General features: G+C 40.1%; 1 protein-coding gene across 3 annotated transcripts in view; it reads left to right on the forward strand.

Moving 5' to 3' along the window:
* PHIP (PHIP subunit of CUL4-Ring ligase complex) overlaps positions 1 to 15,036 on the forward strand; it is a 119,198-nt gene that overhangs the window by 26,473 nt on the left and 77,689 nt on the right. For all 3 annotated transcript variants that reach the window (XM_075708380.1, XM_075708381.1, XM_075708382.1), the window contains 3 exons: positions 6,616 to 6,837; positions 7,454 to 7,554; positions 14,449 to 14,519. In XM_075708380.1, the coding sequence (XP_075564495.1) occupies positions 6,616 to 6,837; positions 7,454 to 7,554; positions 14,449 to 14,519 (394 nt within the window). The remainder of the gene's footprint in view (positions 1 to 6,615; positions 6,838 to 7,453; positions 7,555 to 14,448; positions 14,520 to 15,036) is intronic.

Here is a 15,036-nt window from a genome sequence, read left to right on the forward strand (position 1 = left end):
TCCCTTCTCTTTAGCTTCTCAGCAACTTGGTAAAAGTGAATAAGTCAAGCTATAAGTGAAATTAGCCTGTGTGTATACGATTGTCAAAAACATTCTGTGACTGAGCTAATAATATAAACTTATTTTTTTAAACAAACAACACTGTGTCTCTTTCAAGGTATTGAATAAAAGTAAGATTTGGAGCCTTTTCAAAAGCATTAAATGCTAACAGCTACATTTAAATGCAGTTAAGTGACTGCAAATTTAAGAGATCCTTGAATCTTCTTTCTTCTTGTGGAAATTCTGGGTAGGTGAGCATCTTACTGGAAGGTCCTCAGTTCTACCTATTAATTAAAACCTGTTTCTGAAGGTGGTTTACTTTCTTTTCATGCAAGTATTCGAGTTGAGCTAAATGTAGCAATAAAGGTATAATAAGATGCATAGTATGTTCATTTATTGAGTCTTAGTTCAATGGGTCTGAGTCAAAAAAAAAAGTGATCTAGAAGGAAATGGTCATTTCAAGGGTTTGATACAGATTTTGAGAGAAAAATAACTAGTTAAAATATTGAGCACTTGGTTTTCATCTTCATTAACACGATGAGGTGAAGAGCAAAGACTGCAAATGCTTGTTACATTTTGTGAGGATACAATTTGAAGAAGTTCGGAGGTAATTCAGCAGGACATCTGAGGTCCATGCCAAATAATTGGATTAATACATACTTACGTTGCTGTGTTGTGGTTAAAACTACTACCAAAGTCCTAGCGCAGATGAAATGAAGAGAAATTACAGAATTTGTGTTGTACTTGCTACTAGACTGCTCTGGGGTTTTTTTGGTTGGGTTGTTTTTTTTTTTTATGATAACATCCTAAGGATATCAGAAAAATTGAAGATTAATGCTCAGAAAAGAGTTGTGGTACTGTCCAAAGTTTTGGAAAATTATGCCTGCTAGTAAGGTGCTCTAGCATGCCTAACGTGTAGAACTTCTAGTATGAAATCAAAGGGGTGGTTTGATTATTGTGCAGTTTTATCTATAGGGTACTTTTTTCTTTGGATCCTGTTATAACTGCATTAACAGAGTAACTTCCCATTAGAACAACTTTATTGAGGGCTTTGGTGATTTCTAACGTGGAGGAGGTGCAAGTGTGCAGGGGCGAGGAAGCTTTTTGTTACAGATACTGAGGGATGTGAAAAGGAGAATAAGAGGCAAATACGGGGCAAAAGCATCTTTCTTAACAGGGTGGCCAACCTGTTGAGGAGAGTGTTAGAGTAGGAAAGATGTGGGAGGGAGAAAACAGACTACAATCACAAGGAAGTGGTAGACCAGGTGGGTAAGCAAAGAATGTAGAGTGATATAGACAGGAGAAACCCTGAAAACAACAAAAAGGGCTGAAGGGGGCCCACCCCAAGTTCATGTGCACAAATCAAGAACTGCATTATGGGGAAACTTTCACGCTTTGAGAAATCAGCCTGACTAGGTGCCCATCTGAAATGCCTGTACACTAATGCATGCACTACGGAGAAAAGCAGGAGGAATTGGATTTCTGTGTGTAGTTGCCAGGGCTATGATCTCATTGGGACCAAAGAGGTGGGGTGGGGTTGGGTAGCTCACAGGACTGGGGTCTGCTGTGGATGGATATGGGCTCTTCAGGGGGGGCAGGGCAGGATGGCAAGGAGTGGGAGTTGCCCTTTATGTGAGAGAGCAGCGGGAATGTGTGGAGCTCTGCCTGGGGACAGGTGATGAACCAGCTGAGAGCTCATGGGTGGGTTAAAGGGCAGACCAATGTGGGTGACATTGGGGTGGGTGTCTATTACAGGCTGCCTGATCAGGAAGAAGTAGGTGAGGCCTTCTTCAGGCAACTAGAAGAAGCCTTACCTGGCTGGTCCTCCTGGCAGACTTGAACCACCCTGGTATCTGCTAGAGGGGAAAACACAGCAGTACGCAAGCAATTCAGGAAGTTTCTGCAGTAGTGCACTGATGACAGCTTCCTGGCACAGGTCATTGGGGAGCTGACAACAAAAGACGCTCTGCTGGATCTGATAGTTACAAACGGTGAAGAACAGTTTGTGAATGTGAAGGTCAGGGGCAGTCTTGGCTGCAGTGACCATGAGGTGAGGGGAGTTCAGGATCCTGTGCGGGGGAAACAAGGCAAAAAGCAGGATCACAACCCTGGACTTTTGGGGGAGCAGATTTTGACCTGTGTGGGGATGTGCTTGGAAGAATCCTGTGGGATATGGTCTGGGGGAGAGAGGAGGGGTCCAGGAGAGCTGGCTGTTTTTTAAGCATTGTCTCTTCCAGACTGAAGAATGGTCCATCCTGATGTGCAGGAAGGCAAGCAAAGGTGACAGGAAGCCTGCATGGATGACCAAGGAGCTCCTGACAAAACTCAAACACAAAAAGGAAGTGTGCAAGTGGTCGGAAGCAGGGACAGATGACTTGGGAGAAATGCAGAGCCACTCTCTGAAAGTTCAGTGATGGGGTTAGGAAAGCTGAAGGCAGCCTGGAGATGAATCTGGCAAGGGATGTGAAGAGCAGCAAGAAAGGCTTCTTCGAGTATATCAGCAGCAAAGGGAGCACTATGGAAAACGTAGGCCTGCTGATGAATGGCGCAGGAGACCTGGTGGTGGAGGACACAGGAGAAAGACGAGATGCTTGACTGTCATCTTTGCCTAAGTCTAGTGGCAAGGCTTGTCTTCAGAAATGGCAAGTCCTTGAGACCAGAGGGAAAGTGTAGGGCAAGGAAGACTTCCCCTTAGTGGAGGAGGATCAGGCTAGGGAATGTTTAAATGAACTGGCCATACAGAAATCTAGATGGCACTCTTGTCTTTAAGGTTGTTCCAGGGAACTACAGACCATTCATCTTCATCTCAATCACTTGAGAAGGTGATGGAGTAAATCCTCCTGAAAACCATTTCCAAACACGTTAACAAGAAGGTGATCAGCATAGATCACCTATGAAGGTGAAATCTTTCCTGTCCAACTTGTAGCCTTCTACGTTGCATTGACCGAGTTGGATGAGGGACAGTAGTGGATGTTCTTCCTGAATTAGTGAGGCTTTCAACGCTGTCTCCTATAGCATCCTTACTGACAAACTGATGAAGTATAGGCTAAATAAGTTGACAGATTGAAAATGGCCTGAACTGCCAGGTTCAAAGGGTATGATTAGTGGCACAAAGTCCAGCTAGAGGCCAGTTACTAGGGGTGTACCGCAGGGTTTGGTACTGAGACCAATACTTTTTAACGTTTTCTTTAAGGACCTGGGTGCTAGGACAGAGGGTGCCTTCAGTAAATATGCAGAAGATAACAAAACAGGAATGGTTGATACATCATCCTGGATAACCTGCTCTAGCTGACCCTACTTGAGCAGGGGGGTTGGACTAGATGATCTCTAAAGGTCCCTTACCATATATCAGTGGTTCTGTGATTCTGTCTGTCCATTGCTGTTCAACTATACAGACTCCAGTTTTTTTCCCTGGGCTGGCACTGTAGCTGTTTAGCAGTTAGGTAACACAAATGTGTACCACAGAATCTCAGCAGGGAAGTTTTATGCCTAAGTAGAAATAGTGTAGGCTGTACCATTGCTCTCCTTACCCAAGAGGCAGAAAGTGTAATTTTTAACAAGCTTCCCTTATTATCTCCTTTGTCAAATAGACACATCCCTGCAACAGTTCCTCTTAGGACAAGTAGCAGAAGTAGAAGCTGGCTGTTGCTTGCAGTAACTAACCAAGACTGCACAAGGAAGCAGTCCTTGGTTGAGTGTTGAGGTTAAATGTTCAGAGTGCTGCTCTTCTGATTGCTGCTCAGCCTCCCTGTCCTTGGAGGACCAAAGAGAAATCTGAAATCTCAAATTGTACTTTTCTGTTTGAGGGAAGAGGGACCTTCTCTTAATAGAAGTACTTTTTTAAAATGGGTATGCAGAGACACAGAATTTGTTTGATAACCTTAATTGGAGGCTCAGAAGCTTATGCCAAAAATGACTAGGGCAGAGGCATGAGAGAAGTTGTCTTGCCCACATCTCTTCAGCAGGTGCACCCATGAATGCAGAGCTGGGAAGAAAGGTCACGTTCACCTGAGGAAGAGTAGAAGCATGGCAGCTGGTAAATCAAAATTACCTACCAAGGCAGTCCAGAAATCAAATACACAATCAAGTTTTAAATTATCTTGATTTTGCATGTTTAGAGTCCCCCTGCAGAATGTTCTGCTGGGTTAAAATGTCACTAAGGCTCCAGAATAGCCTTTTTGCTGACATGAAAGACTTTCTGTAGAGAAGCAACCTGTATTTGTGATCTGTAGACAAATGTGCTCTCTCAGTGTACCTAAATACAATCAGCTTTCTTCTTACTGTTTCAAAAACTGGGTCTATAGTTGTATCTCTTTTTGTTGAGAGATACATGTCTTGTCTGAATTGATATAAATAAAACAGGAAGAGAAAAACTACTGTGGACAGCTGCCTGTAAGCCAGAAACAACTTCTTGTTCACTAAACAAAAAGTAAGCCTGAGGAAGTTGCCTGGTTTGCAGGGTATTGCTACAAATGAGAATGGGTGTGTAATTGTTAGGTAACTGCAGGTATGCTGTTCCCCTCCTTCTCCCAGATACTAGTTTTGAATGTGAACTAATGTAATGAGTGAAATTTAGCTACCTTTTCAAGTAGAGAACTGAAATTTTTTTTAATAGTAACTACATTAAAAAAGTATAGGGAAATAAGGCAAAATAAATTGTCTGTTCATCAGCATTAATGTAATGTAAACAGGTTAGTCAGTGTTTACTAAAAAAAGGAAAAAGGAAAAAAAAAAGCTTTCCAAATCCTTTTATGCATTCCAGTAACTGCAGGATGTATCTGGGTTCCTTTTGAAAGCATTTCTTGGGAGTGTTTGCCTGGCTTTCTAGTGGGACAGCTCTATTTAACACATAGTGGCTGTGTTGGTGAGAACTTCCCAAGCTGGGTGTTGGTGTCCTGGGACTGGGCTGTCCAGAAGAGTAACTAAATTGAGCCATGGCAGTGTGGGATTTCTGTAGTTACGTGAATGTAGACTAAAGAGCGTACGAAATAAGGAAAATACCTGTCATTTACCTGTTTACAAAAGCTGTAATGTTGAAAATAGTATCAGTAACCTCTAAATATTTTTGAGACTTCTGGTTGTTAGATGCTTGTGTTCACCAAATGCTTACCAGTCTTTTAAAAATCATAGAATCGTTTAGGTTGGAAAAGACCTTTAAGATCATCAAGTCCAACCATTAACCTAGCACTGCCAAGTCCACCACTAAGCCATGTTCCTAAGCACCACATCTACACATCTTTTAAATACCCCCAGGGATGGTGACTCAACCACTTCCCTGAGCAGCCTCTTCCAATGCTTGACAACCCTTAGTATCCAATCTAAACCTCCCCTGGTGCAACTTGAGGACATTTCCTCTTGTCCTATCACTTGTTACTTGGGAGAAGAGACCAACACCCACCTCGCTACAGCCTCCTTTCAGGCAGTTGTAGAGAGCAATAAGGTCTCCCCTCAGCCTCCTTTTCTCCAGGCTAAACAACCCCAGTTCCCTCAGCTGTTGGTCCCTGTACTTTGGATACCTTTTATAAAAAAAGGCAGAGGCTAGTATTGCCCTGCCTTCTGACTAATTTAAAGAATAAATACGAGATAAACTTGTGCAGAGGCACTATAATGGAATGAGTGAAAACCCAGGTGAAGAGGAAGATGGAAGAGGAAAAACCCAGGTGTCATATTGCAGCGGCACCTGTGTGTGTCCAGTAGCAGATCAGTGCTCCAAATGTTAAAGATGTATTTTTTTGTAAAAAATACAAAGCTCCAGCTTTGTATTGCTTCTGAACCTAAGCAAATGAATGAAGCATAAACAGGAAATCTCCATCAGTGTCTCTGTGCAATGTTCAAATGTCATTGCGTTGAGTGAGGTGCAGAGATCTTCAGACTTTCAAGGAGGTGCAGCAGTGCAATGAAAAATGAAGGGCTGGTTCTGAAATTTTTGCTGGGGCCTTGAATTTGTTGTATACTGGCAAGCAGCTGTTACTGTGACGTGAGAAGACTAGGAAAATGTAAGTTAAGTGTGAATAGGTAGATGAAGCCTCTGAAGTTTGTTTATAAAGAGTGGTAATTTCAATGTTTGGTAATGTAAATATCAAAGCAGATTTATAGTACTTCAACTTAATAATGGAGTATCTGTTCATACAGGCTCTTTACCTCACTCTTAGTGTGGTAAGTATACTACTACTGCTGGTAGGGCATGAAGATTAAACTAGTAAGATAAGGAACACAAGTGGGTATAATGAGAAATGACAAACAGGGTACTAATTCATAATTCATTTTCACGTTTAATGTAAATTTTCATTTTAATGTATTGCAACAGCTTCTTCAGTTTGTGCTGGAGTTCTGGAAAAAGTGTCTTGCTGAAGAGTGTAAATCCAGCTTGCTGTAGGATTTGTAATCTGTGTTATAAATGCATCATGCTTTGTATATGCTGTTGAGAATTAATGTAATCTGATGTTGTATTTTGAATGCAGTGTGGAAAACTGTTAAAAGTGTGGGGGGGGAATGTTTATCTATGTATGCTGCTAGTTCTGCTGTGTTAGTTAAGTGTAACATCAAAACAGCTAATGATATGGTTCTACCTTCTAGGGATCAGATGATTGCCTTGTAAAAATCTGGGCAACAGATGATGGAAGGTTGTTGGCTACCCTGAGAGGGCATGCAGCTGAAATATCTGATATGGCAGTGAACTATGAAAACACCATGATAGCTGCTGGAAGCTGTGATAAAATGATCAGAGTTTGGTGCCTTCGAACTTGTGCACCCTTAGCAGTTCTGCAGGGCCACAGTGCATCTATAACATCATTGCAGGTAGGTTTTTGCTTTGCAAACTCACCTGAGCAATAAAATGCATTGTTTGACTGAAAAAGGAACCACCCAAGAATGTTCCATGTAATAAAAATGCATGCCTGGCAACTAAGCCATGAAGTGAGAAGGAATTTCCACGGTACACATTGTGAAATAACACATGTTTATTGTCAAAATGCCTGACCCTTGAAAAATGCCAGGCATAAGCCTTGTTCAAAAAAATTGCATGACGTGCGTGGGCAGTGCTGTTTTGAAGTATCATTCCTTTGCGGGCTGTGATTCCGAGCGCAGGTACATTGAGTAAGAACTGCAGTCACTGCTGAATAGTTTGGTTTGTTTCTGTTTAGTGTTGCATGCTGTTGCACAACTTGGGTTGTGGGGAGGGAGAACACAAAGTGCTTTGGCAAGTAACCCAGAAGGGTTGTTCTGATGGAGGAGAGTGACTCTGAGAAGCATCGTGTTACTTTGGTGTTTGTTGCAATTTACTGGGGTGTTTTTTTTCCTTAAGTGTGGTTTGATACATGAATTTTTTTGTGAGAAGTCAATTACTTGAGGAACTATTAGCACATCTGGAACAGATTAACAGGAGACCTCTTTTTTCTTTCCTTACTTCCCCCAGTTCTCTCCACTGTGCAGTGGCTCAAAGAGATACTTATCTTCAACCGGGGCAGATGGAACAATATGCTTTTGGCTGTGGGATGCTGGCACCCTTAAAATAAAGTTAGTTGCTCTTTTATTTGTTGCTATTTCTTTGTTTGTAATTAAGAATGTTGTACAAATGTTAGAGAAAAGCTTGACTAAAAACTTGTCACTGGCTGGTTCACTGTGCCATTGTTCCGTGCGATCTATTTCTGATGTAGCTGTAGCTTGCTTGCTTATTTTTTAAGGACTAAGTTGATAATATAACTAACTGTTGAGGATTTTGTGGAGTGAAGCAAGTATCTTTGCTGTATCTCTGTTAATTTAGTAAAAAATGTCTAATGATTTTTTTTTTAATGTGTATCAAAGCTGGTGCTTTTTGGTTCTGTTCTCATCTCTTAATCCCAAATGAAATTAAAATTATGTTGATAAAATCATTGCAATTTAGACTTGAAAATCCCAATTTTTTTTTTTTTTAGTAGAAGGTAATGTCCTAGTGATAAATTAGGATGCAGTATCTTTGATGTTTGTTCTTTTCTTATTTTTATTACCTTTTCATAGTTGCTCTTTACTGTAGCATGGCAGGAGGCAGCATTCTTGGGCAGCTGTGTATTGGTGGCTGAAGTTGAGCCTGAAGTTTCTACCTTTAAAGTATAAAATATTAAAAATGTTGTCAGGACCCTCAAATAGAGATAGGGGTTTTTTTTAAATGAACTTGTTCAGTGGCTTTGAAGTGCTTTTTGCTCTTCCTTTTCGACAAAACACCTGTAGCTCAGAATTAGAAATAGTTGTTTTAGTAATCATTAGTAATTTAGCTTTGGGCATGGGACGTGTTCTTACAGATATATTCTCTTGGTAGGTTGGTTCCGTTTTCTTGTAGTTTTGGTATTTGCTGTTGGAATCTCTTGCAGCGTGCCAAGGTTATGCAGGGCTTGTAGGTAGGTTCACCACTTCTCTAGTTGTATGGACCTTAACTATTTTGATGTTCTCTGGGCATTTTGGCTCTCTTTTTTTTGATACTGTGGATGAAGCTGCTTCTCAGGCTGTTAACCCTCTGCTGCCTGGCACATGCTGTAGTCAAAGTAACACTTCTCCTTAGTGAGGAGATGGCTCACATGCTTATTTTAATTATGCGAAGGGGAGGAGTTGTCACCACATTGTTTTTCTTAAAGTCTCTTAAGTCTGAGCTCTTGTTGACAAGATGAAATCTTAATCTGTCTGATTTTTAAACCTTTTGAACTCACATGCTTCTCTCTTAACTTTTTTTTTTCTTTTTTCTTGTTTTCCTAAATAAAGTTTGACCCTATGGAATTTAATTTTGAAACAAATTCTGTCATTAGAGAATAGGGGAATTCATGAGATGTAAGTGGGTTATACTGTGTGAGCTGGAAGGTGAATATTTAGAAATCATTAATATTTGAATGAATCATGGAGTTGGATGGGATTTGTCTTGAGATAAAACTTAGGGAGTGAGAAAGCTGGCATCAGTTATGGTAGGGGATTCTCAACTAATTCCTATCCTTGGTGATATGTAAATGTAGAATACAAATTTTCAGGGAGATGCACCTGGCAAATATTAAAGGAATAAAAGATATTTGAGTAATGCCTTCATGTATAAGTAGTCGCAGCAGATGTGATCAGACAGTGGCATAGAGAAAACAGATTAGTTCAGCTATCTTGTGCAGCACAGCAAGGAAGTGATCTGGTAACCCAAGTCATGCCAGTGATTCATGTTGCTTAATGACAGAGTGCAGAGTAAATTTTGAGACTGGAATTTGTACCGTCCTTACTTTCTGTTCTGGAAGTATTTTATGCGTTGTGTTTGAGAAGATGGAGGGACCCTTTAAGCTCTGTTTCTTCAGTCTGGGAAAAGATGGGTGCATGAGCATGAGACGTACAGTGTGTGTGTCTTGAGGAGGGCATATAATGAGGAATTGCTTGCTGGCTGCTGTTGTACTACAGAGTATCAAGTGAAGGTCGCCAATTCCAAATTGGAAGGAGGTGGTTCTTTACAAAACATGCAATTAAGCTGTGAAAGTCCTTGCCACAGGATATTGTTATGCATTATATGAAGGTACTAAAAGGTATCACTGTATGGTTTTTCTGCTCTTACACATCCGGTTTTGGCTACTTTGGAGGCAGGATAATGGTCTTAGATCTTTGTTTGAATTTAGTAGAGCTGTTATGTATAAGTAATTGATACTTTGTGATCAAAGCTAAAACTTGATAAAAATACAGTAAAGGCTAAATAAGAAACAGGCATGTCTTTTGGGACTGAAACATAACTGTGTGTCACTTAAGATATCAAAATAGTTGGACACCCAGAAAAGTCTTAATGTAGCTCTTCCTGAATTGAACAGTTTGCTAGTTCAGGAGAATTTGTTAGTTACAGGAAGTTTTACTTCATTTGCTAAACTGTAAACTCTTCTAACTGTGGTTGTGTTTATTCCAGTAATCATATTAAGTGATACTGGGAAACTAAGAGTCCAGTGTAATTTTTCACAAGGAGGCTGCATTGTATGGACAGTGCGTCTCAGTAATGAGTGTAAGTTGTCACACAGTTTTCGATGAGGTGATAGCACTACCGTACACCTTTAGATCTGGATCCACTTCCAGAATTGTGGAAATACGGCAGGTGCCCTTCACATCCATTCAGTAATGTGCTGGGGAAAAACGAGTGCCAGCAGTATAACACTGTCAAAGGAAAGAGAGATTCCTGTTAATTTTTTTTCATAAGGCCCTTTTTGGGTTTATTTTTTGACGAACATGATGTGTAGGCCATCTGGAAGAGAGAATAACTGGTGGGGTGGGAAGCTTGTCCGTTCTTTTGTCACTATAGTAAAAAATACAGGCTTGCTTCTGTTCAGTATCTCTAAAAAGAAGGAAAACTGGCAGAGAAAATAAGATCTCTTACTACAATTATTCAGGTTCTGAGCTTGCAGCCCTGTATCTCGGTTCTAGTGGCCCTCCCACCCCATGGAAGAGAAATGGGAGCTTTTGGGCAAGACCAAAAGATCTAAGTAGTACAGGTGAAGGGTGCTGTCACACGTTTAAGTCAGAACGTGATTTCATGCTCCTGAGCTTGACTGCAGCCTGTCCTTCAAGAATACAATTGCTATCAGTGATGAAAGTGTGTTACTAAATTGTCCAATACTTTAAATTGGGGCTGGTGGTGAAGTCTTGAAATTTCAGCTGCTCAAAAAAGAAAAAAATACATATATACACACACCCCACCCTCTGCTTTTTATATTCAGCACTACTTGAATCATCTGGCAGTGAGTTAAGATTATGAGCTGTTGGGCAGCCTCATGATGATCATGTGGTTGATTGTAATTTCAAGATGATGGCAGTGCCAGCAGTACTTGCTGAACTTTTTCATAAAATACAGGAAAGGCAGTGTTTGGATATACTACTGTGTTCAGTGTGCTCTCAAATTAAAAATAATCAGTTTTGTTCTTAACTACACTGAAAACTGTTTCAGTGGAACCCAGCTTGGATGGTTCAGTCTACTGGATCAGCTCCCTGTCTTTAACTGAAAATTGGACTTAGTGCCTCCTGGGAAGAATTCCCCCTGAAGGCAATCTGTCAGCTTCTTCAGGAGATGAGGAAACTTGAAATTGTTCTTCATTCTCCACTTCTAAAATTAGATCAAAATATTATGGAGCAATTATTTTATCTCAAGAGATCATGAAGAATTGGAAAACTTATTACCTTGAAAGCTGTAGTATTTGCCATTAAAAGGCACTTTGATATCCTTTCAGCCTTCTAATGTTTAGTGCCCTATCCCAGTTCTGGTTTTGGTTTTGTTTTGTCTTTTTAACCTCTGCAAATGTTTATTTTGTTTCATTCTTAGATTGCAAAAATCATTGTATTCAGCTTTGCCAGCAGTTCTGCTGCAGTATTAATAGATTATCTGAAATTAGAGGCTTCCCATGTTGGTCTCCCAATTTTTTGATAACCTCATTAATTGAGGCATGTTCAGTATCTAGGACACACACATGGCCCAGACAGGAGATGCTTAGTGACAGAACTCTGCTTTGATAAACTGCAAAGGGGCACATGACAGTCAATTTGGTGCCATAGGATGAAACACAGACATAGGCATGGCTGACCACAAGATTCTCATGTTGTTCAAAAGAGAGTGATCAGCCTTGTGCACGTGCTTCTGTGACCAGTGTGGATGCATGTTCTTCATTCACTATTACAGAGCCTCCTGTGTGCTCCTCTTCTTTCAGTGATTTCTGACCAGGCAGTTACCATGTATGCCTAAAAGCAGTAACAGTCCAGGTAGATTAATTTGGTTTCCAGAGGAATGGTAAGATTGGTTGTTGCTGCAGGTGAGGAAGTCAAGGAATGTGGCCCAAACAAGATGGAAATACAATCCAAAAAATTAGGCAATCAAGACTTTCCCTGTATTTAGTTTCCTGTTTCTGTTCTGGATGGTGATAGAAAACACAAGAGTTGGATCCTGTATCAGTTGACAGTAGGGGAAGAGAGAAAATCAGCCTTGGGTCGTCAGAAATTGAAGAATAATCTATGTCAGGTTTAAGGGAGAATTATTACAACTGGTCAGTGCATCGAAGTTAAATTAGTTGCACTGTAAAATATTTGTGTATGTATCTCCTCTGAGAAAGATGCTGAATTTTCTTGTTGTTCTTCTGCCACCTGTTTGGATCACAAGTTTCCAGTGTTAGTCTGTTACTGGCAGACCATATGAACAAGGCAGCAGAACTGTCTCGCAGATTTGGGTAGAGGAACTTACTATACTGCTTTTCTTCTTTTCTATTTTCTCCCCCATAATTTTAAAGAGAGGAAAAAAACTTAGGAAAAACACGTGTTGATGATTTGATGTTCCTGTTTTGGACAAGATGTTGATTTCTCAATTGTCATCGGTGTGGTGCGATACTTCCCATGTGCTTTCTTAAGCAGAAGGCACTTAATGTTAAAGGGGCTGGGCATACATCAGAATTCAGATATGCTGAACTTTGTTTGTTAGCTTGTCAACAAAGACTTAATTCGGAGAGGTTATATCATACATCTGTTTTCTGGGAAGAAGTCTTGAGCCACTATGTGTCCGGAGTGAGGGTAGTTTGCAGGGCTTGGATTAGTTAACTATTCCTGCACTATTGCTGCATTTTGAAGAAGATGAACTTGTGAGATGTTTATATGGGTGAGTGTGTCCCTTAGTTGAGGCACATAGACCAAATTGCTTCTTTGCTGCCCTGAGCGTAGGTTATTTTTTGACTGCAGCCCCTCTCGTTTTTGGACCTGTGCTGAACTTAATACAGGTCTCCTCCAGGAGAAAAATGGTTTACCAGGGCTTCTCTGGACCTCTCTGTGAAATGTTCATGAAGGTATCTTAATGCTGTCCAGCCACTTAATAATTGGATTGAGAATGTTTGTAAAGCTAAACAATTAGCTTGGTTTCTGTATGTTGCAAGAAATTATGCTTTTGTCCACTTTCCTTGCTTCCCCAAAATACTGATTGCCCAGCTCATTTTGCAAAGGCCACAGTCTGCTCTAGTGTAAAATAACACACGAGAGAGACATAAGTTGGAGAATTTAACTTGGTTATCCAGACTAGAACGTAAGTGCATACTTGCTCTATTTTGCAGCTGTCCTAACTCCAAAGGCAGAGTCCACAAACCACAGTGGAAGAAAACAGCAGCCTAATTATCTATTTACACTTGCTCCAAATTATGTAAGCTGCATATTGAATCATCTGATAGTTCTTTTTATGTTAGTATCTCATTTAAGAAGGGTTTCAGCTGTTTTGTAGAAAGGATCTTTGTCTTGTTTAGTGTATGTTGTTGTGAAGTTTCCTTGTCATGAGTCTGCAGGGAGTTACCTTAAAACTCCTAGAGGAAGGTTCGCAGGAACAGCCTATACAGAATGGACAATTTGGAGAAGATTTCTTACCTGGTATTCGTAGTGTTTATTACTTTGTTTTATGCATAGGCACCACTAAGGTTTAATGCCTACTACTTTCTTTGAGATAGCAGTAGCTGATTAGTGGAGAAAGATCTCTTACGCATCTGCTTTCAGCTGAAATGAATTATATGGACTATTTTGCTTTTAAAAGAGAAAATTTTGGATAAGTTATGAATATGCATTTTTTAATGTTAAAACAAATCTTTAGTGATGACACTTGTGGGTGTAATGCTGCTGTTCTCTAGTAAATTTATTCTTTGAGTGAAGATTGCAGATGGCATACTATGCAAGACCACCTACTGATTGAGGTTGCCGCAGTGCATGAGCAGAATTGAAGTAATGATTGAAGAACCAGATCTGATTTGTTTTGTTTTTATAGACTCTTAAAGTGCCAAATCCATTAGAGCTTTAGTTCTGCTTGCACATCAGGTTCTGAAATGCCTAAAAGGAAGCACAGGCCATAAAGTAAAATTCCTTACAAACTTCTAGCAATTGTCCTGACATTCTCTGGGCACTATTTGAAACTAGCCGACAAAGAATTTATGTCCTCTGAAGAAACTGGTATGTTCTAATACCGTGAAAAACTCTGAATTTATTGAAATTCCTTTTGTATCCTTTTCTATAAAGAGTGCCAAGTTCTGTTTCTCTCTTGTAAAAGCAGCCATGTGCTGCAGGAGAAAACCAGAGTTCCAGTACACCCAGTAGTTTAGAACTGAACATGATGGGCAACTGGCTCTAGTGTCTTCTGTTCCGCTTTGCCGGTGACTTAAGGAGAGTGTTTCGTATAGCAATATTAGAGGGGAGAGGGGAATGGGATTTAAGTTGTGATACAGCTCTCCTTGATACATGGATTACTTAGTCCATCTGGATGTCTTAGTTTCCTAAAGATCAGATCATGAAGCATAGTCACATGAGATTGTTTATAGATGGGGAGCCATCTGTTCCTTCATATTTAATTTTGTCCTTCTGTGCTTTATTTCTAAGATACTGACTTATTTTTTGAAGCCCTATTAGGAAATTATTTAACTGTTTCTTTATTTGTAGTCCAAGGCCAACAAAGTTTACAGAACGCCCTCGGCCCGGAGTCCAAATGATCTGTTCTTCTTTCAGTGCTGGTAAAAGACTACCCCCTCCTCCCACCCCCACCCTCCTTGTATCAATAGAAGTCGTCATTTGGAGAGTAAAATGAAGTATAATACAGTTACTGTAGCATATTTCTTGTTAATAAGATAGAATTGAGTTAAAATAGCTATTAAAAAACCCCAAATATTTAAAATAGAAATTCAGAATTATGCATTAAGTCTTAGTGATACAGAAGTTCTTGAAAACAGTTAAATATAAAATGTTGAAAGTAAGTCTCTTGTGACTGCAAGTCTTATTAAAACACAATGTATACCTTTTTCTCAGAGTGATTCTGAGAGTCAGCTTTGCCTGAGATGGAATTTATAGGGATTGGGACAAGAACGTGTCGATTACCAGGTTCTCACGGTCTGAATTTCATTGATTCCAGAGTTGGCAATTGAAGAATGCAACATAAATAATTGGATAAAATATCAAAATGACAGAAACTTATTTTTGGAAGGCATACTGGAGCTCTAGTTCCGTTCATTTTTTGTTAAGATTGAGGCTTCT

The sequence above is a fragment of the Pelecanus crispus genome, chromosome 3 (assembly GCF_030463565.1).
Source record: "Pelecanus crispus isolate bPelCri1 chromosome 3, bPelCri1.pri, whole genome shotgun sequence".
NCBI lineage: Eukaryota > Metazoa > Chordata > Aves > Pelecaniformes > Pelecanidae > Pelecanus > Pelecanus crispus.